Below are 21107 nucleotides of genomic sequence, written 5' to 3'. Positions count from 1 at the left end.
GGCTTGTTGATTCACCTGTTTTTCGGGCGACTCATGTATTAGGTATATCAATCACGGAACGTTGTGTCAACACTAAGTGACAATTACTGTCCGCGATACATCAATAATGAGGTTATGCAAAAGGCAGTAAAATCAGATAATTGACAGGAGTCCTACTTTGACAGTAGCCTATGTTCAAATGTCTCGTGGACATTTCAGCTGTGCATGTAGACGTCATTTTACTGTGTGAGGCGGGGCAGTATGGGGAGTAAGTGGCTGGTGCACATTTCAGCTGTAGACGTCATTTTAATGTGTGAGGCGGGGCAGTATGGGGAGTAAGTGGCTGGTGCACATTTCAGCTGTAGACGTCATTTAACTGTGTGAGGCGGCGCAGTATGGGGAGTAAGTGGCTGGTGCACATTTCAGCTGTAGACGTCATTTTACTGTGTGAGGCGGGGCAGTATGGGTAATAAGTGTCTGGTGCACATTTCACCTGTAGACGTCATTTTACTGTGTGCCGCGGGGCAGTATGGGTAATATGTGTCTGGTGCACATTTCAGCTGTAGACGTCATTTTACTGTGTGACGCGGGGCAGTATGGGTAATATGTGTCTCGTGCACATTTCAGCTGTAGACGTCATTTTACTGTGTGCCGCGGGGCAGTATGGGTAATATGTGTCTCGTGCACATTTCAGCTGTAGACGTCATTTTACTGTGTGACGCGGGGCAGTATGGGTAATATGTGTCTCGTGCACATTTCGCTGTAGATGTCATTTTACTGTGTGACGCGGGGCAGTATGGGTAATTAGTGTCTGGTGCACATTTCAGCTGTAGACGTCATTTTACTGTGTGACGCGGGGCAGTATGGGTAATAAGTGTCTGGTGCACATTTCAGCTGTAGACGTCATTTTACTGTGTGCCGCGGGGCAGTATGGGTAATAAGTGTCTGGTGCACATTTCAGTTGTAAACGTTAGTTTCCTGTGTGACGCGGGGCAGTATGAGTATTTAGTGTCTGGTGCAGATTTCAGCTGTAGACGTCATTTTACTGTGTAAAACAGAGCAGTATGGGGAGTAAGTCTCTGGTGCACATTTCAGCTGTAAACGTTAGTTTCCTGTGTGACGCGGGGCAGTATGGGTAATAAGTGTCTGGTGCACATTTCAGCTGTAGACGTCATTTTACTGTGTGCCGCAGGGCAGTATGGGGAGTATGTGTCTGGTGCACATTTCAGCTGTAGACGTCATTTTTCAGTGTGACGCTGGGCAGTGTGGGTAATATTTGTCTGGTGCACATTTCAGCTGTAGACGTCATTTTACTGTGTGCCGCGGGGCAGTATGGGTAATAAGTGTCTCGTGCACATTTCAGTTGTAAACGTTAGTTTCCTGTGTGACGCGGGGCAGTATGAGTATTTAGTGTCTGGTGCAGATTTCAGCTGTAGACGTCATTTTACTGTGTAAAACAGAGCAGTATGGGTAATAAGTGTCTGGTGCACATTTCAGCTGTAGACGTCATTTTTCAGTGTGACGCTGGGCAGTGTGGGTAATATTTGTCTGGTGCACATTTCAGCTGTAGACGTCATTTTACTGTGTGACGCGGGGCAGTATGGGTAATATGTGTCTCGTGCACATTTCAGCTGTAGATGTCATTTAACTGTGTGAGGCGGGGCAGTATGGGTAATAAGTGTCTGGTGCACATTTCAGCTGTAGACGTCATTTTACTGTGTGCCGCGGGGCAGTATGGGTAATAAGTGTCTCGTGCACATTTCAGCTGTAGACGTCATTTTACTGTGTGCCGCGGGGCAGTATGGGTAATAAGTGTCTCGTGCACATTTCAGTTGTAAACGTTAGTTTCCTGTGTGACGCGGGGCAGTATGAGTATTTAGTGTCTGGTGCAGATTTCAGCTGTAGACGTCATTTTACTGTGTAAAACAGAGCAGTATGGGGAGTAAGTCTCTGGTGCACATTTCAGCTGTAAACGTTAGTTTCCTGTGTGACGCGGGGCAGTATGGGTAATAAGTGTCTGGTGCACATTTCAGCTGTAGACGTCATTTTACTGTGTGCCGCAGGGCAGTATGGGGAGTATGTGTCTGGTGCACATTTCAGCTGTAGACGTCATTTTTCAGTGTGACGCTGGGCAGTGTGGGTAATATTTGTCTGGTGCACATTTCAGCTGTAGACGTTTGTTTCCTTTGTGACGCAGAACGGTAGTGGTAGTAAGTGTATGGTGAACATTACAGCTGAAACGTTAATGTCCTGTGTGACGTGGAGCAGTATGGATAGTAAGTGTATTGTGCACATTTAAGCTGTAGACTATAGTTTCCTGTGTGACGCAGAACAGTATGGATAGTAAGTGTATGGTGCACATTTAAGCTGTAGACTATAGTTTCCTCTGTGACGCAGAATAGTATGGATAGTAAGTGTATGGTGCACAATTTAGTTTCTTGTGTGAAGCGGGACAGCAACGGTGATATGTCCAGCGCAGATTTCAGATGTACACGTTAGTTTCCTGTGTGACGCGGAGCAGTATGGGTAATAAGAGTCTGGTGCACATTTCAGCTGTTGACGTTATTTTACTGTGTGCCACGGGGCAGTATGGGTAATATGTGTCTGGTGCACATTTCAGCTGTACACGTTATTTTACTGTGTCACGCTCAGCAGTATAGGTAGCAAGTGTATGGTGCACATTTTAGCTGGAAACTTTAGTTTCTTGTGTGAAGCGGGATAGCAACGGTAATTTCAGCTGTAAACGTTAGTCTCCTTTGTGACGCGTAGCAGTTTGCGTAATGTGTCTGGTGCACATTTCAGCTGTAGACGTCCTTTTTTATGTGTGAAGCGGAGCAGTGTTGGTAATAAGTGTCTGGTGCTCATTTCAGCTGTAAAGGTTAGATTCCTGTAGGAAGTGGAGCAGTGTTGGTAATAAGTCTCTGGTGCTCATTTCAGCTGTAAAGGTTAGATTCCCGTGTGAAACGGAGCGGTATCGGAAATAGATGTATGTCCGTATCAAAACATGCAACAGCCTAATTGTGATACTGATGTTGACCGGCTGGATAAAAAAATCATAACGACAGCTTGAAGGTAGGCGTCTTCCCAGATACAGCGATGTTCAGTGTTGTCTCGTCCTTCATACAGACCGTGATTATCCCAAGTCTACAACGCATTGACGAGTTCAGATTTCTTCAGTTTCAGGCTGAAAAGGAAGAACATCATTCAGCTCATTTCAATGACATATCAAAAGACAAGTTAACACAAAACAATTTCAAACTATTTTCCTTCAGACAATATATATTAGTTTAACTAAGACCCTACTACCTCTATAATTATTCACCTCCACAGTCGATTACATGTACAAACAGTCAACAACGATCTCCAAGCTTCCTTGTATAAGTGTCTTATTGCAATGCCAGAAAACGTCTTGGCAGCACTCATTCTTGAAGACTTGAAGACTTCACAAAACAAAAAGTGAATCACATTTTATTATTTTATGTTATCTCCATTATGATTCAGTTATTTCAAATTGTGCTGAACGTGTCTTTGCTGAATGTGGCTGATTACCAGTGAAAATACCCTGTTTGGGGGTTGATGGCCACCGAGAAGATCGATGTTGATAATGCCACTAGCTAATAATCGTCAATAAATGATTAGCGGAAGCTACATTGAATGTGGCACGCCTCACTGCACATAAAGCCTCGTTATGGAATTGCTTGAGACGATAACCAAGTTGCTACTGAGTGCGAGCGAACAATAAAGACTGACCTACATACCCTTTGCCCCGACAACTACCTTCTAAAACCCCTTGTTTCCAAATCCCATGTTAGGACTATCAAAACGTGAACAAAACACTCACGTATACTCTTGTTCGGATCCACCCACAAGCCAGTGACGGTCCAGGTGACGGTCCACGCACATCCAAGTGACGGTACACGCACATCCAGGTGACGCTACACGCACATCCAGGTGACGGTCCACGCACATCCAAGTGACGCTACACACACATCCAGGTGACGGTACACGCACATCCAGGTGACGGTCCACGCACATCCAAGTGACGCTACACGCACATCCAGGTGACGGTCGACGCACATCCAGGTGACGCTCTACGCACATCCAAGTGACGGTCAACGCATATCCAAGTGACGGTCAACGCATATCCAAGTGACGGTCCACGCACATCCAGGTGACGGTCCACGCACAACCAGGTTGTGGTCCACGTACATCCAGGTGACGGTCCACGCACATCCAGGTGACGCTCTTCGCACATCCAAGTGACGGTCAACGCATATCCATATGACGCTCTTCGCACATCCAAGTGACGGTCAACGCATATCCAAGTGACGGTCCACGCACATCCAGGTGACGGTCCACGCACATCCAGGTGACGGTCCACGCACATCCAGGTGACGCTACACGCACATCCAAGTGACGGTCCACGCACATCCAGGTGACGCTACACGCACATCCAGGTGACGGTCCACGCACATCCAGGTGACGCTACACGCACATCCAGGTGACGGTCCACGCACATCCAAGTAACGGTCCACGCACATCCAGGTGACGGTCCACGCACATCCAGGTGACGGTCCACGCACATCCAGGTGACGGTCCATGCATATCCAAGTGACGGTCCATGCACATCCAAGTGACGGTCCACGCACATCCAAGTGACGGTCCACGCACATCCAGGTGACGGTCCACGCACATCCAGGTGACGGTCCACGTACATCAACGTGACCGTCCATGCACATCCAGGTGACGGTCCACGCACATCCAGGTGACGGTCCACGCACATCCAGGTGACGGTCCACGCACATCCAGGTGACGGTCCACGTACATCAACGTGACCGTCCATGCACATCCAGGTGACGGTCCATGCATATCCAGGTGACGTTCCACGCACATCCACGCGACCGTCCACGCACATTCCCAATCATATACCATTACATTCCTTTGAAGATCCACATATTGCCAACTACTGTCTACGATCGGCATGGTTACCCAACAGCGTTTATCACCGGTTTTGTTCAATCAACAATATTTTATAAAACAAACAAAAGACTTATGGTTAGAAGACACTGTGCAAAACACCCTCCAGGGCAGGGTGCAGACTATCTGCAAATGGGAATAAATATAACTATAGATATAAGTGGAATAAATACATACTGTACATTATATAGAGAGATATTACATATTATTTTCATTCACAGTATATAAACCTTTATATATATCATGAGGTGGCTGGCAGCGTACACTCAGTGTAGACACTGTACTGATAAGTCACAATAGTTGTTGTAAAGATTTCACGTAATATCTAGACGTTGTCTTTACGATAGGTTCTTTGAATAAACTTGTCAGAGATAATTCGTGTAACATATTTTGCTTTTTCAGAACAGGGGTTCAAGATACCTGCAACAATTTTATTATCATTTTGGCAGTTTAATAGATCCAGGATTGAGTGAAGTAACTGTCTTTCCTAACTATAATTCGGACAGTACACATGATGCTGTCAACTTCGTTGATAAATCGGAGTTTGAAATGAGCGATCGATGGATGCCTTTAATACAATGTCCACAAACATGATCCCCTAAGCTGTCTGACAAAATACAAACATGTCCAATACAATATTAAAAATATCCTCCATATAATCTTGTTTTCCTTCACAATATTTCTTGGTCCATGTGGTTAAACAGCCGTCAAAGGAGACTTCGGGGTCACGCGTACCTAATCGTTCTCTATAGATCATGAGACGTGCCATCACATATAATAACATGAAATAGAAAGTGACTTCCACTTTGCCCGTGTTCACTCAAGTTAGAGTCTTGCCAAAGCAATGGCCATCTCTCCGCACACAGGAGACGTCTCACGGCTCATGCTGCACATTCTCTACACATATACATATACCAGCTCAATCTATTCTTAGGAAAACACAAGTGGAGTACTTCAGATTTCCTATCACCAATATTCAAAGAAACAATAAGAGCTACATTCAACTCCTCAATGCAACTAAGGGTACAGTAAACAAACTTAGGACATATAGGATAGTTAAAAATGAAATAAAATTAGACCCCTATCTGTAAAATAAGAAAATATCGAGTGCACTTTTCGAAACTAAAATTAAGTAACCATAAATTAAATATTGAACTTGGAAGACACACAAAGCCACCAACCCCACTACATCCGAGGCTATGCTCTACATGTTCAACCATTGATGATGAAAAACACTACAATCCTCACTGTACCAAAAACACTCAAGAAGGAAATATACTCTTTGGAAAATTATCCACACAAAATGTAAATGTAAATGTCAACAGTCATGGAAACAAATTATTTCACTACATCCTGTCAAATAATGAAGCCATCAATATCAGGTGCAAATGTTTCTATGGCTACCATTTCAAGCAATAAGTACCCCTTTGATCTTAATCAACCGCTGACATTGTATGTATAATAATATCATCAAATATGTAATATGATCGTTTTTGTGTCTACAGGAATGTATATATGTAAATATGAATCATAATTTTATGTCATTTTAAAAAAATGCATCTGTTCCGTAATGGAATGTTTCTGCAATAAATCTTATCTTATCTTATCTTATCTTATCTTATCTTATCTATACAGTTTCTCATATGTGAACAGTTGCCAACTATACCTGCATCAGAAACTCATGTCTACCAATGAATTGGAAACCGGCAGCACAACAAACCATATATATTCAGAATCGATACTATAACTGGAGTATTTTATTATTTGTGTTGTGGTTATGGAAACATATGAAATGCAATAGCCCGTTCACAACAGCCATGAAACAGTGCGTCAGTAAACCCTAGCTGACAGAGTTCGTGGATGTGTGCTTCCACGACCAACTGGTCGAAATATTAACAGACTCCTGTATTGATGATGGTTTTAAAAAAAAAGTTATTTCTTTTCTTTTATGAAGCATGATAGTTGTGATCACTAGCGCGAACATTTCATAATCTGATTCTCTATGCGGTTGTACGAAATTCAATTAATGGATTTGAAAATATAACCAAATCCCGTCGAGAACGCCTGCTGAAGACTATGTCGAATTTTCGCAAACACCCATTATCATCCCAACTTTATGGTGATTCATAAACACAATCATGCTTATGACGTGGTCGGAATCGTACAATAGTTTAGCAGAGATTTCACACGATTATGGAAATAATTTTGTCGATTATATTTAGATGTGCAAAATCTTTAACATGTTTATTGTATTAATACTGTGCACTATAAAAATGAATATGCCATGAAATCAAGAAGCAGTGCTGTTTGAGTCTGCCCGTCGTAACATTAAGATCGGTGGTAGATTTCAATTCAATGAAAGAATTGTTTTCATCGATATTTCCGCTACATCTTATACTTAATGTATTGCTTAAAATAAGTCCTGGAGAATGTCGTTTTAGGGAAGTGGTGGTTGTGGATGATTAATATGATCAGGTAAGATAAGATAATATTAATTGCAGAAACATTCCATTACGTAACAGGTGCGATTTTGAAAAAAAATAATTAAAAAATGACAAATCATTATGAATCTCATAGGTATATGTTTTCTTCGTAAATTATATTATATGTTAGTCGTTGAATTAAATTATATGTTAGTCGTCGGGAGATGCAGTACAAAGACAGCTTCTATTTCCTAGAGCTACAAGATGCTGTGTCTCCAAAGCACGCATATGTATAACTGCAACACTCGCGCACGTCGTGTCCGGCCCCTGAGCCCTACGTGTAACCTTGACCGCGAACTGACCACGAAGGACGGTAGGGCTGTTGACCCATACCCCACTGACTTGTAACTCTACACTTCAAGCTGTCAATAAATACTCAAACCCATTCAACATTACTCTGCTGTTGTCATTTCTTTATTAAATAGTCCAGAAACCGTTGGGAACACTCTGTTGTTTTATTAAATCATGTGCCACTCATTTCATTAACAATTGGACTTCTGATAAAAGACAGCCAGTTTCACAATATCCACGTGGTCTACTCTTTAATTAAACCAGCGATAACTTTTAAGAGCAGAGATTGTAGCTTTTCTGTAATTGGATGTCATGGTACGTGTCATGCTAGTCACGTGGCTTAATGACAGAAATTTAAAATGGCGTTGTAAACATGCCAGAGCGTGCCAAATGTAATGTTTGGGAGTGGCTGCTGTCGTCGTTATCAGGGTAGCTGGCTTCTTGATTGAGACTAATTTCGGTGTATGGAGCTGAGCTGAATAGAACTTCACATTGTACACAAATCTTTATCAGTTACGAGGTCTCAGAATACGGTTAAAACGTAAATGAATTTCAAAAAACGCGAACGAGAAGCTATAATTCAATCAGAGTGTATAGAGATCTGACTCGAGCAATTGGACAACATTCATTTTAGTTTTAAAAATCAATACATGTTAGTGTTAGACAGAGGTGAAACGCACCACAACGAGCCTGAGACAGAACCATGCAGCACATGCATAGTTATTTCAACGCCGTATAAGTGATTAGCATGACACACAATGAGAGAAGTACACAGCATGAAACAGTATTGTGGTGGGCTAAGTAACACTGACTTCGGGAGACTTCGGGAGACTTCGGGACTAAGGGATCTAGCCGCAGACTGTATACAACCTGACAGACAGACAGTATTATTAAATCTCACCTCAGCATCTGGTACATCAAAATTATACACAAACATACTTTTAAAAACTTGGGCCATTCCATGAGGTTGGTTGGTTGGTTTGTTCTTTACTCTCAGCAACATTCCAGCTATATGACGGCGGTCTGTAAATAATCCAGACAATCCAGTGATTAATGTAAAGCAGCATCGATCCGCGCAATTGGGATACGATGACATGCATCAACCAAGTCAGCGAGCCTGACCACCCGATCCCGTTAGTCGCCTTTTACGACAAGCATAGTCACCTTTTACGGCAAGCATGGGTTGCTGAAGACCTATTCTACCCCGGAATCTTCACGGGTCCCATTCCATGAGGATTACGAGAGACGTTAATGCATAAAACAAAACAAAGTTAACTATGAATTAGGGTATTAAACAAAACCGTACACAAATACAATATAATATATAATAAGTGGTAATATATAAATTGGCAGCATTTTTTTAAAGATATTATGACAGGATTTGGCAGTAAAAAAGGGCAGTCCAGTGTATGACAGTATAAAACTAACCTTATTGTTGTCATTAAAGGGCATAAAACCTTCTTCAAATTAGGTACACTTGTTAAAAAGGTGACAACGTTCAACATTATATAATGGACATTGCAGTTAAACGTGACATTCGCCTTCAAAAGCTTTACAATAGAAACAGACTCTTTCAGATTCAAGCAGATAAACGTACATGTTTCATATCATTGCAATATCAGTGCATATAGATATTATTAGTGGTGTTATGTGAGAAGGCAGCCTGTTCGTCTGGCAAACGGAGCTACAAGGCCAATGAGTTTAATACGAATGAGCTTCACCTGACCAGCGCAGGTCCACACATTATCCAGGGTTAATTAATTGTGTTGGAAGAGTATCAAAACGGAGTCTATACACATGTTGATTAAAACAACCGTATCATAACTGGTAAAACTGCAACATAAATAATATACAATGGAATGAGAACGCAATAAATATACCAAGAGAGCGACAAATGCACACACAGAGCAACAGACATTTATGTTTCTCCTGTTTTAATGTCCAACGCTTTCTTCAAAAGTTAGCCATGCATTCTTGACATTTAAAGTTGGTTCTTGCGTTTATGTGCAAGAACATAGGCCTTCTTTGTTGCTTGAATTTCAATGTCGTCATGCATACTCACATGTAATGGAGGTCACAGTGCTGTCTGAGCACTTATGCTTATTTCATACAGAATGTACGATTCGTCATATGGGCAATAGCTAGCGATAAACTTTGGGATCTATTTGATGTTTTGTTTCGTTACTGAAACCTTTTACGCAGATGTGGGTTTATATTGATAGAAAACGTTAAATGTCCTGCAAATACCTCGTATTAGCTGGTTGACTTAACCAGGAATACAAATTGCTTGAAATTGGGATGTAAAAATCGATGGCATCTAATAACGCAGTTCCCTTCCACCACAAAGGCATTCTTACACAACCGGCGGGGTCTAATAGCTGACCCCTGTCTCACCTCATCGATGCACCTTTCATGCGGTTGTGTCAGTTGTGAAATATGCGCTGTGATCTGGTCACTCTCATGTTTGCATAAACCATCTCTCCTTGCCATCGAGCCATCATTGAAAGCTTTCATAATTGGTGTTATTCTGGAAAATGTTACTGTCCATTGAGGGTCATATATAAACATTTAGCTAATACACTTCACCAATAGCACCCTAAAAAAACACAACAAACTTTCAGTTATTGTAAGCACCTGCGCCTATCCGTGTGTGGGTTAAAGTGTATAATTAACTCCTCACCCACACTCTCACACACTCACTCATAATGTCGGAAAGTCATGGCACCACAGGGAACAAATTCTGTTTTTCTTTTAATTTCTTACGATAGCTTTAACAGAGAATTCATTATTAATAAGCTTAATCATTGTGTTGAATCGTTGCTGGTATTATTCTGAAGGTCATGTTTTATCAGAGAGAATCTCACAGCATCTGCGCTATTACAATAACGAAGCATTCCGCGCTGAGCCCTTGAATCAGGAACGCCTGTGCCGCCTGTGCAGCATGTGACCTGTCTTGAAGGCAACAATTTGGATCCTGGTAAGCCTGACTGACGCCTTCTCGCATACATCTGAAATATAGGGCAGTTCGAACCAGTTTTAATGACACAATTACATGAAACTAAACCATGTTTGTTTCATATGAAAAAACGACGTAATATAACAATACCTTGTCCATAAAAAGCGCGTGTTGCGACCAAAATACTTGTATTGTTCCTGAACAGGTTGTATATAAATATTTACAACAACATTTATCTCTGTATTGTTCCGGGACAGTTAACTGCATTTTCTAACAGGCTGCCATTTCCCCACATTCTCCAGAACCACAACGAGGCCAATTGTTGTGTCCAGATCTTTCAGGAAGAACTTTAGGTGATTCATCGTTCAGATTACAATTCTTGATCGGAAATTAAGTTTCCTTGTCCGTAATTAGAACAGTGGCAATTGTGGAGCCTTCCGGCTAGAAATTGGCCAATTTGAAAATATTCTTCAATTATAAGACTTGGAATAGGTGAGTCGTCATTAAAGTTTGCATGCGTTTTGAAGAGTCCCTGCACATAAGAATGTGTCATTTTCCAACGAAGTGATTTGCACTGGAAACAAAGTGAGGGTTCTTAACAGCTAACCTGGACTAGCCAACGCGAGATCATGCCATGTGTATATATACATCTTCAGCATTGTCTGGTACTGACGTCTCCATGTCTTGTACTGCAGGGCCGATGTAGCTGAACAGTCAGCATCATTTTACATCATACGACGACACGTTTGGTCAAATGAGTGTGATCGTTTCCTTACTTTTCTGATAAATGTAATTTTACGAAAGAAACTTCAACTCAGTTTCGAAGAAATAATACGATCTTGGAGGCAGAAGTTGTATTCCTGACAATCATCGCAAGTTGTTTCATATATAATATCGGCTCAACTTTCACGTTGGGGACTGATGTTAAAAAATTCGACATTTGGAACATCAGTTGTAAAAAAAACATGGATAAAAACTTTGCAAGACAGATAACGACATTACCGGTTTTCAAGGTGTCAGTACCGACATGGCACTGAACATTCGAAAAAAAGTCACCTCTTCTTTTCTTCCAAAACTGCTGACCAAATTGTGTTGAAACTTACAGGGGAATTTGTCGCCCTGCCCGAGTGACATTAATTTTGTTAAGACATCAGACCTATTTTTTTTCCTTTGACAATCAAAGTAAATAGCACTGATGTTTCTTCAATGTTATTCCCAAATGGCACATGGCCCAGAGACAAGCGCCCGATAAATAGCCACGATCCTTTATAGGTTCATATCTGAATTTTTTTTCCGAATTTTAATGTTGAAAATTATGTATTCGTCTTGTGGTTATATTTCTGTTTGGGGGCCATCCTGGCACAGTCAGGCTGGTTAGTCTCATCATCAGCTCAGGGCCCTTGCCCCCTCTACACGCAGCCCAGACAGTGAATGGCACTTCTCCCAGGAAGCGCTGCCTAGTCAAACCCACCCAGAACTTTTCGGAGAGTGTGAAGAGCCCCAGACACTGCAGCCTTCTGCATTACCCAGATTGTCAAAAGGGCGTTATTTCTGGCAGCAAACCCCGGGTGCTGTCCCAATGTCAGGCAACAGATTTGGGAGGTACCAAACCTAAAGCTCCGAGAACAACGGGGAGTCGGACAACTTGGCACTTGGGAAGCAAGCGTGACATTTCAAAAGCGAGGTCCGCATATTTTGCCACGCTTTTCCTGAATCTTGTCAATGACATTAGTGTCAAAAGGGATAAAATATTCAATAATATACTAGTAATTGATTTCATTGGATTTATTGTAAAGGACACGATCAGGTTTGTTGGTCTGTATAGGTCTGAGGTTGTACTATGGATGGACCATAATGTCAAAAACACAGACATTGCGAAGACGTTAATAACAGAATAGAGCCACTCCATTATGTCGCTTACGATATAGTGTTTGTGCCAAAACTGGGCATCCACTGACAATGTGTTAAACAGTCTCATTCATTGCATAATCTAATCTACATAATTTTGCAGCAGGCCAGCTGACTTCATCCAAGCGAAGGACTCTGCAGGGCTGCTCACCTTCTCAACACACTGTACATAGTCTCGATGCACTAGTCGTTCAGATAGCCTCTCCTTGAAACACTGGGCTGATTTGACATGGTACTTCGCTTGGTTGACACTCGTTTCTGTCCCGTCCAGCAGTACAGAACCATAAAAAAAAATTGACATTGAAATATGTCCCACATCCTTGTCTCGTTTAGGAAAACCGTGGAATGCCTTATTTTCACAATGTTTCACGAGAGGATCGTCAGACAAATAAATAATGAAGGGCCTACGTATTACTATTATGTGGGAATATGTGCCCTTTGACATGGCGCTCATGCCCTTTCAACGGCCCAATGGACTTTGCAGCTTTTTTGTTTGTTTTCAACCAAAGTTGTCGCAAGAAATCTCCCGTTTATGTGTTCCCCCATGCAGACACTTGTCCCCAGCAATCAAGGCGACTAAAGGGATCGGGTAAGGCTCAGTGAGTTGATTTGTTGCATATCATCGTACCCTGACGGAGGTGAACTTTGTTCATTGTATATTGCCTGGTTTGTCTGGCCAGTACTCGATTATGTACAGGTCTGCATGAAGTCAAGACCTGCTCACTGTGGCAGACACATTAAAAGGCTGCCTTGCATGTCAGTATTTCTGACGTTTATGGGTGTTGAATACATTGCCAGGCGAGCTATAGCTACTAACATAAAACAAAACCTTTCCATAATCATAATTAAGTAATCCCAGCTTACAGCAGAGTCCGTTGTACAATTCCGACAATGTCATGAGCATGAGCATGGGTCACTATCACATAGTGATGGTACCAGGTATAGCGTATCCTGCCCCACTGATGGCACCCGTCACACACACGCAAAGGCAAGTCAATTGTTCACAGCAAAGACACGGGAACATATTGTACATGTCAAATTGGGAACTGCGTCCTCCGCATGTCTGCCATAAAAGGTTCGTCAATAAATGTTTCCAAGTGGGGATGTTGTCATAGGTGTCTTTCATCACATTTTTTACGTCGAGCATATTGGTACATTACTTTAACAACATACATCATGTGTATTGAAATAAAGACAATACATTTTCGTGTTTAGACTTAACGGGCTGTTGTTTGAATACAGACATGAAAGGCTTTGAAGAGGCGGATTTTAATCCCTGTGGTCAGTTTCTCTCGTACCTGCTGTCCCCATCTCCATCAACTCGACCTACAAATGGCATCTAACGGTAAATCCCCGAGTTTCTTCCAACTGATGCGTCTGACATAAAACAAGCGTTACACATGCTTTCATGTCCTTCAAATTTTACATTAAACAGTTTCTATAGCGAGACATATATCTCTTTGTCAAGCTTCAGTCTGCCGTGGTGGCTTCCGTGCTGTCATTACAGCGCCAATATCTGTTCTACGAAGTGAAGACTGAAGTTTGAAGTTCAACAATAGGCCACCTTATAGTACCGGATTTAACATAGATTTTAAAAAAATTCATTCCACATGTATTAATATCCTTGAACAAAGAGTAGTCATGTCAAAAACATGCTGGTTAGGTTGGGATGCAGTGAAAAGCCATATGTTCCGCAAAGTCTTCAAAAGAATTTAAAATTTGACATGTTTTTATCAGACCTGATTACAAATCTTCTTATCCATGATCATAAAGGACTTATTAAGCTACTTGGTATTCCTATCGTCTTTGAAAGGCGTACTCTTTGGGGAATTCCAAGCATTTCCATCAACCTCAGTATAATATCACGAATAGCAAATTACTAATTGATTGACAAGAGAGTAATTGTTAGATTATTGGATTATTGGCGCATGAATTACATTTTTACATTCCTCCTTCATGGACAGAGCTCAGACAGTGCCCATGTTCAAATTCTGTGGCATCATCAGTAAAGTATGATATCGATCCGATGTCAGACAGCAGACGCTAGTCGTGCAGTTACCGTATCACTCTCTCTACCCATGCCGCCTTATTACATCCATGCATGTTTAATGCGGGGTGAAACTGGCTGTTAGAAACCAGGTATCAATAAAAAGAACATAGCCACTGACACAAATGATTCAAGTTGATCGCTGCTCCTCGGCTAGTTTTAAGCGCTGTTGTCACGTTGATTGAACCTGACAGGTCAAGCAGGGAGTCTCGGTTACTTTCTGTAACCACAAGTGAAAAGTTAATTATGTAAAGTCAGCTGCAAATTTGAAATTCACATGAGAATAATTTCGGTTGAAATGACCAATGTGTGCAACTCTCCATAACGGTCTTGTCAAAATGCATCGCGAAGGTGGCGCGTCACTCTACCAGCGTATTCAGACAGGGCTGGAGCGGCAATCGCTGGCACGTTACTGGTTCCGCCGTTATTCCGACACATCCTTATAGCAAATACTAGAGTCAATAGTGGGGCCTGAGTTATAGGAATGATAAACCGTCTTCACCCTCTCCAAACAGCTGATCAACAGTTTGGTAATGGTTTTCAGATCCGTGTAATTTCGACACTGGTTTTATCAAAGCGTACTTCTTGTGAACTTCGTTCCAGATCAGATAAAGCAATAGAACGGTCGGGAGAAGACCCGTGTGTTTATAACACTGCTATCGAACACCATTGATTGATTGCGGAGAGAACCTGGCAAGTTTGTGTTGAGATCAGCACCGCGCTGTGATGGAAAGAGACTGCACTGATGACTAGGGTACAATCTCCACAAAATGGCTATTGTGGTAGGCATGTGACCATGTTCCTTCAACTCGCCCGAGGTGGTCATGCACGTACAATGGTCAAGTCTCTTGTTACGCTCGGTCCATCTGAATTTCACGCTCATGGTCGACGTCAGCTATGTAATAAGGTGCAGTACATTGGGCAATGACGCAGTGTTTGTGCTAATTGTGATTGTTTCTTTGCGTGCTTTGTTCAAAGCTGCAAAAACACAAGCTGTATGGTAACAGCCTGTAAATAATTGAGTCTGGACCAGGCAAACCAGTGATTAATATCATAAGCACGTCACTAGGGTATGATGTCACGTGACCAACCGCTCTATTCTGTTGCCTCACACGATAAGGATACATTTGTAGCTACAGTCTATGGCTACAGTCGGTTTTAGCTGTGAATCCTTCTGGCTGCAGTCGATGTAGCGATGAATCCTTCTGGCTGTAGTCGTTTGTAGCGATGAATCCTTCTGGCTGTAGTCGTGTGTAGCGATGAATCCTTCTGGCTGCAGTCGTTTGTAGCGATGAATCCTTCTGGCTGTAGTCGTTTGTAGCGATACATGCATCAGGCTATAGTCTCTCTTTTCCAAGTCGCAGTCGCAAGATTGCATGGCGTAGTCGCGTGACGCGAATCAACGATAACGTTATGTGCTAAGTGCATGCAAATGGGTTTAAATCCAACGATGAATGAATTATTTATCTAATTAGGGTTATCAGCTTCCCTTGGTTGGTGTTGCATCGTTTTTCAGTGAACTTGTAATCCCAGATATTAGGGTGACCTAACGACGGACTCTCAGACTGTTAGTCCAGTGTTACTGAGTGCACCTCGGTTGAACCTCCACGAAATAGTCGACATGCTTGTACTGTTACAAGCACTGACGTACCGCAATATACGCTATGTGGGACGTACTGGACACCAAACACTGTATTTATTTCAGGGAGCAGGGGTGATCCTAGCCTTGCTCCAAGGCTGTACTGAAAGATACGTCCTAATTCTATCCTCCTTATAGGCAAGTCTAGATTGATTGGCAGTATTAAGGACTCCAGTCTCTTATGGGGACAACTTGTTATAATTATTTACATAACCTAGAAATTATGATTGAAACTAATAATCATTGCCTTAGAGACTTGGAAAAGTCCAGGGTGGTCCAGTCAACTCAGGAACCGCAATTTTCAGCGTTGAGTTAAGTAACCTAATTAGTATGATGATGGATGTTAAATCCGGTTAGGTTTTTAGGTTTGCCGGCCAAATACCCGTTCCAATCAATGGGTGGCCGTATCAATCCATAAGCAACATAATACACTTTTGTCCGAAATTACATCAAACTATCGATTTGTTTAATCTACATATTGTATATGTTAAATCCATAATTAGGTCATCCCCAGCGTGTGAAATGACGTCCAGTAACATAAACAACTGCAGTCTATAGTTTGTTATAAAGGACTGCTCTACACGGCTACTATAACGTAGACGTACAAAACTGAGAAAGGAACGTGAAACGATTGTACTTGCTGTTTGTTTGTTTGTTTGTTGTTTAACGCCGCACTCAGCAATATTTCAGCTTTATGACGACAGTCTGTAAAAAGTCGAGTCTGGACCAGACAAAAAACGTGATTGACATCATGACCATCGGTCCACTCAGACTGGATACGATGACATGAATCATCCAAGTCAGCGAGTCTGACCACCCGATCCCGTTAGTCGCCTCTTACGACAAGCATAGTCACCTTTTACGGCAATCATGGGTTGCTGAAGACCTATTCTACCCCGCATCTTCACGGGTTTGCAGTGTTGGAGAATGTTACTATTTGATGTGTTTGGTGTCAGCAATAGAACAGAAACTTCCAAGATGTTGGATACCATGGGTACTGAGGACATTTGTTGTTAAATATTTTAACGGTGTATGATGGTGAAGAATTAAATGATGTTATAGATAATACGTGTACCATCTCCTATGAGTCCTCACCATGCTACGTAAAGCCTTGAGAGTAAATACGTATTTTCCTTCTGGTGTTGAAGGTTAAGGGTGATAGGCTTTGAGTGTTGGTGATGCTGATTGAATGCTGCCCTCTGCTGAAGGTCATTACTTGGTTAAAATGAAGTTTTTGATAGGCATATAGAAGTTGGGAGAACATGAATACAAGGCACTTTTTGTGGATAGCACCTTCTTTTATATTCTGTGTGCGACGTTTCAGAGCTACTTCTTGCTCCTCCATCAGGCGAACAAGCAAACGATGAAGGAGCAAGCAGTAGTTCTGAAACGTCGTACAACGAAAAAAAGAATTACAAAAGAATTTGCTATCTATAAAAAAGTGTTATCTATTTGTGTTAAAAACGTGTGGTGTTACGGGTGAATTGAATACAACTAAGATTGTTGGAACAGAATGGACTTTCTGTCCCATGTTTTCGTTTCCAAAGCATATTTCCGTTCAATATTTGAGTTATACGGGAATCTGATGCGTGGGACTTCTGTATATGAGCTCTGGCATGTCAAGATTGATGATATGTATGCATGGATGTGATTTATGGAAAGATACGTTATTGAATAGAAATTATCAAAACGTCATTTTGCGCCTTGTTACCTGCCAACATCCTGCAGTATCCTCCCTCGGTGGGATGCAGGTTATGAAGTATTCCTTCGATGAACACAGACTTGGGAAACGTAATATTAGCGTGTTATACAGCCATGTGTTGTGTGCATATATACACTTCCAGCACCAGATCTGTTCATTCCCCAGAAACACGAACTGTGTGCTTGCATACAGACGTAATCGATATCGATCAAGTAAATGTTTCTTCTTCTAAGCTCAAAATGGTGTGGGATAGCCTTGTTAGTGGTAAAATCGTTTGCTCGTCACGTCAAAGACCGGGTTCGAGTCCCACATCGGCACAATGTGTGAAGCCTATTATTATGGAAGTCTTTTGGGGCCATTTGTTTTATATTTTTCTGTTGAGATTTTAAGATACTACGTTGAAATTTCAAGATAGATACTAAGTTGAAATTTCAAGATATATACTTAGTTGAAATTTCAAGATAATCATCTTGAAATTTCAAGATACTAAGTTGAAATTTCAAGTTATTATCTTTCAATTTCAAGATGATTATCTTGAAACTTCAACTTATAATGTATCTTGAAATTTCAACTTATAATGTATCTTGAAATTTCAACTTAGTATCTTGAAATTTCAACTTAGTATCTTGAAATTCCAAGACATAAATATATAGAAACAACTGGCCCTAAAAGGTTTCCGTATATTATAAGGATATGCATGTGACTTAAATGAACACCCACTTCATATTGAAAACATTTCTGTATTAATACTTATGCCTGACATTTTATTTCATAAATATGATATGAAACTCTTCTTTCAAGTCCAAATTGTACATAGCATGTTTGGTTTAAGGGAACTAAAATAGTTTATTGTTTCAATAAATAATATAAAACACCAACTAACGTTTACATAAAATCGATAATCTTTTTCAAGAAATGCGACAGAACCTTTCCAGGTCCAAGTAAGATATCTTAAATGAAGGAATCATAGTGTGATTTCGACTATATAATAACCATGTGCATGTATATCACTTTGAAATAGTGATGAAAACAGGTGATCGGGTAAACGTGAGATGTTCCTGTCCCACCTGTGACACCCGTCACACAAAAATGCAAAGTGATTTCAGATGTTAACCTGAACAAGAAGTGAATATACGGTACAAGTTAAAATAGAGAACTGCATCCGACAACTTTTTGGTCACTACCGCGTCACATTTGGAAAACGTCACCTAAATCCGTTTTGATCTTTGGTGGGGCCTCAAAAGGTCTGCCTCTGATCAAATAGCGTTAGCATTTCAAATCTTTGAACAACCGGTATGCTCGATTGCACCTCAACCCTGTGAAAAGCACAAAAACGGCAGTTATTTCAAAAACTTCAAAGTATATCCCCCGCTATACGATGATGGTACCTGTCATATAAATATTGCTATCTGTTATATGTACACATAGGTGTGTACCTGAAGGATATCATATAATCGGGATCATGCTGGATGTCCTTGTTTCGTGTAAAAAAATGTGTTCGTCTGCTCAATTCCGAGAAGTGCTTTACCCCCACACACACTCGCACACACACACGCGCACACACATACGCACACACACACGCGCGCACACAGGCACATACAAAGGCGCACACGAAGGCACACACATGCATACTCAGTCACACTCACACACGCACAGACACGCGCACACACACACATACGCACACACACGCACACTCACACTCACACACGCACACACATATATTCTGAATTACCTTCAGTGTAAGAACAACTGATTCACCATGATCATATTTGATATAACACTCGATCTTTATAGAGTGAAATCCAAGATGCTCAAGTATTATCCTTGTACACCCGTGTTCAAGCGTCACACCAGGGTGGGGTGAAACTGTTGAACTTGACAACATATTCACTCGCCAATACAAATTCTACAACCTAAGCCAGGACATCGTGTTGGTGTGCCTATTTATATATTAGGTAATTTGGGAAGTCCACTTATAATGCCACTCCTTCATCGACGTTTAACTCGAGATCTCCACCTACTCACGACCAACACAGACGACACATCAAATACACGACCATGTGGATGTGACACCGATTAAGTACAACGTAAATATTGAATACAACGACTCATCACAGACTTTTAGACAGTTTGGTTTGACTTGGCGGTCTCCCGCCCTCCTCCAGGTGGAGTCGGCTTCTGTGCTTGGTCGATTCCTCTCGTCTGGAATAGCTCTGCCCGTAACGCCTTCGTTACCAAGCGCTGATTGATTCAATTCTCTTTTCACCCTTACTCGTAAACATTCCACTCAAACTCTATCTTCCTCGTTCTGTGCTGAGAGACTTTATCTCATAGAGAATGTTCAACCCGCTAAATAAATTGAAGGACCCCAACAGCCTCATCATCAATCGGTGTTAACATTTCAACGAAAATCAAACTGGCATTTGTAAATGCTATGAGTCGCTGAAGTAACACCCCCGCATAAAAACTTGGACTCGCCTATTCTGAGATACGAACGATTCGCGCGAGTAACTTAGATCAGTCGCCACTTTGGTCCGACTTAAAAGGTCGCTGCTGTGAGGCATGGCATTTACAGGATCGCATCAGCAGCACGTTGTATCATCGGACTACACTGCTCATACAGTTAAGCCGAGCAGTCGACGCTACAGAAAAGTGACTTAATTATAGGTGGCATAAAGTGAATCTTCGACTTAACGTTAAGAGAGGCAGCCAGGGAATGCTCTCTCACCTGGCGACGGAGCTATGCATACGGGATAAAAGGGGTACCCAAAGGAGTCGATACCTGTGAGGGAATACCTGTGTTGCGTTCCATGTGAAATTGATGTCTGTGTTGTTGTTGATGATGATGATGATAATGATGATGATGATGGAGGCGCAGAACTCACTCTAGGGAGTCACATCAAGATGGAATTACACTTTGATGGGCTGATATTTGTAATGTATGCTTTGGAGCAAGTCACAGGTATGTTTGTCAATATAATTTATACACTTATCTTACTCATCACATTTTGTGACAAATATTGTTTACCTTTTGGAGTGAAAACCCGGGTTCCAGTCTATTAAGTTCTATTAAAGGTTATGTGTTTGTTTTGTTAACCTCATAATTGTCACGTGTATAGCTACTA

General features: G+C 41.6%; 1 protein-coding gene across 2 annotated transcripts in view; it reads left to right on the top strand.

The window, feature by feature from the left end:
* The first annotated feature begins 20282 nt into the window (after positions 1-20282).
* The window catches only part of LOC124134159 (leucine-rich repeats and immunoglobulin-like domains protein 3), a 30263-nt gene continuing 29438 nt past the window's right edge, over positions 20283-21107 (top strand). The window contains exon 1 of one of the 2 annotated variants that reach the window (XM_046498839.2): positions 20283-20944. In XM_046498839.2, the coding sequence (XP_046354795.1) occupies positions 20887-20944 (58 nt within the window). In that variant the 5' untranslated portion in view covers positions 20283-20886. The remainder of the gene's footprint in view (positions 20945-21107) is intronic. The other variant, XM_046498840.2, reaches the window with a different exon arrangement.

Source organism: Haliotis rufescens, unplaced genomic scaffold, assembly GCF_023055435.1.
Source record: "Haliotis rufescens isolate VD_foot unplaced genomic scaffold, xgHalRufe1.0.p SCAF_1, whole genome shotgun sequence".
NCBI lineage: Eukaryota > Metazoa > Mollusca > Gastropoda > Lepetellida > Haliotidae > Haliotis > Haliotis rufescens.
This window is presented reverse-complemented; position numbering and strand designations above follow the sequence as displayed.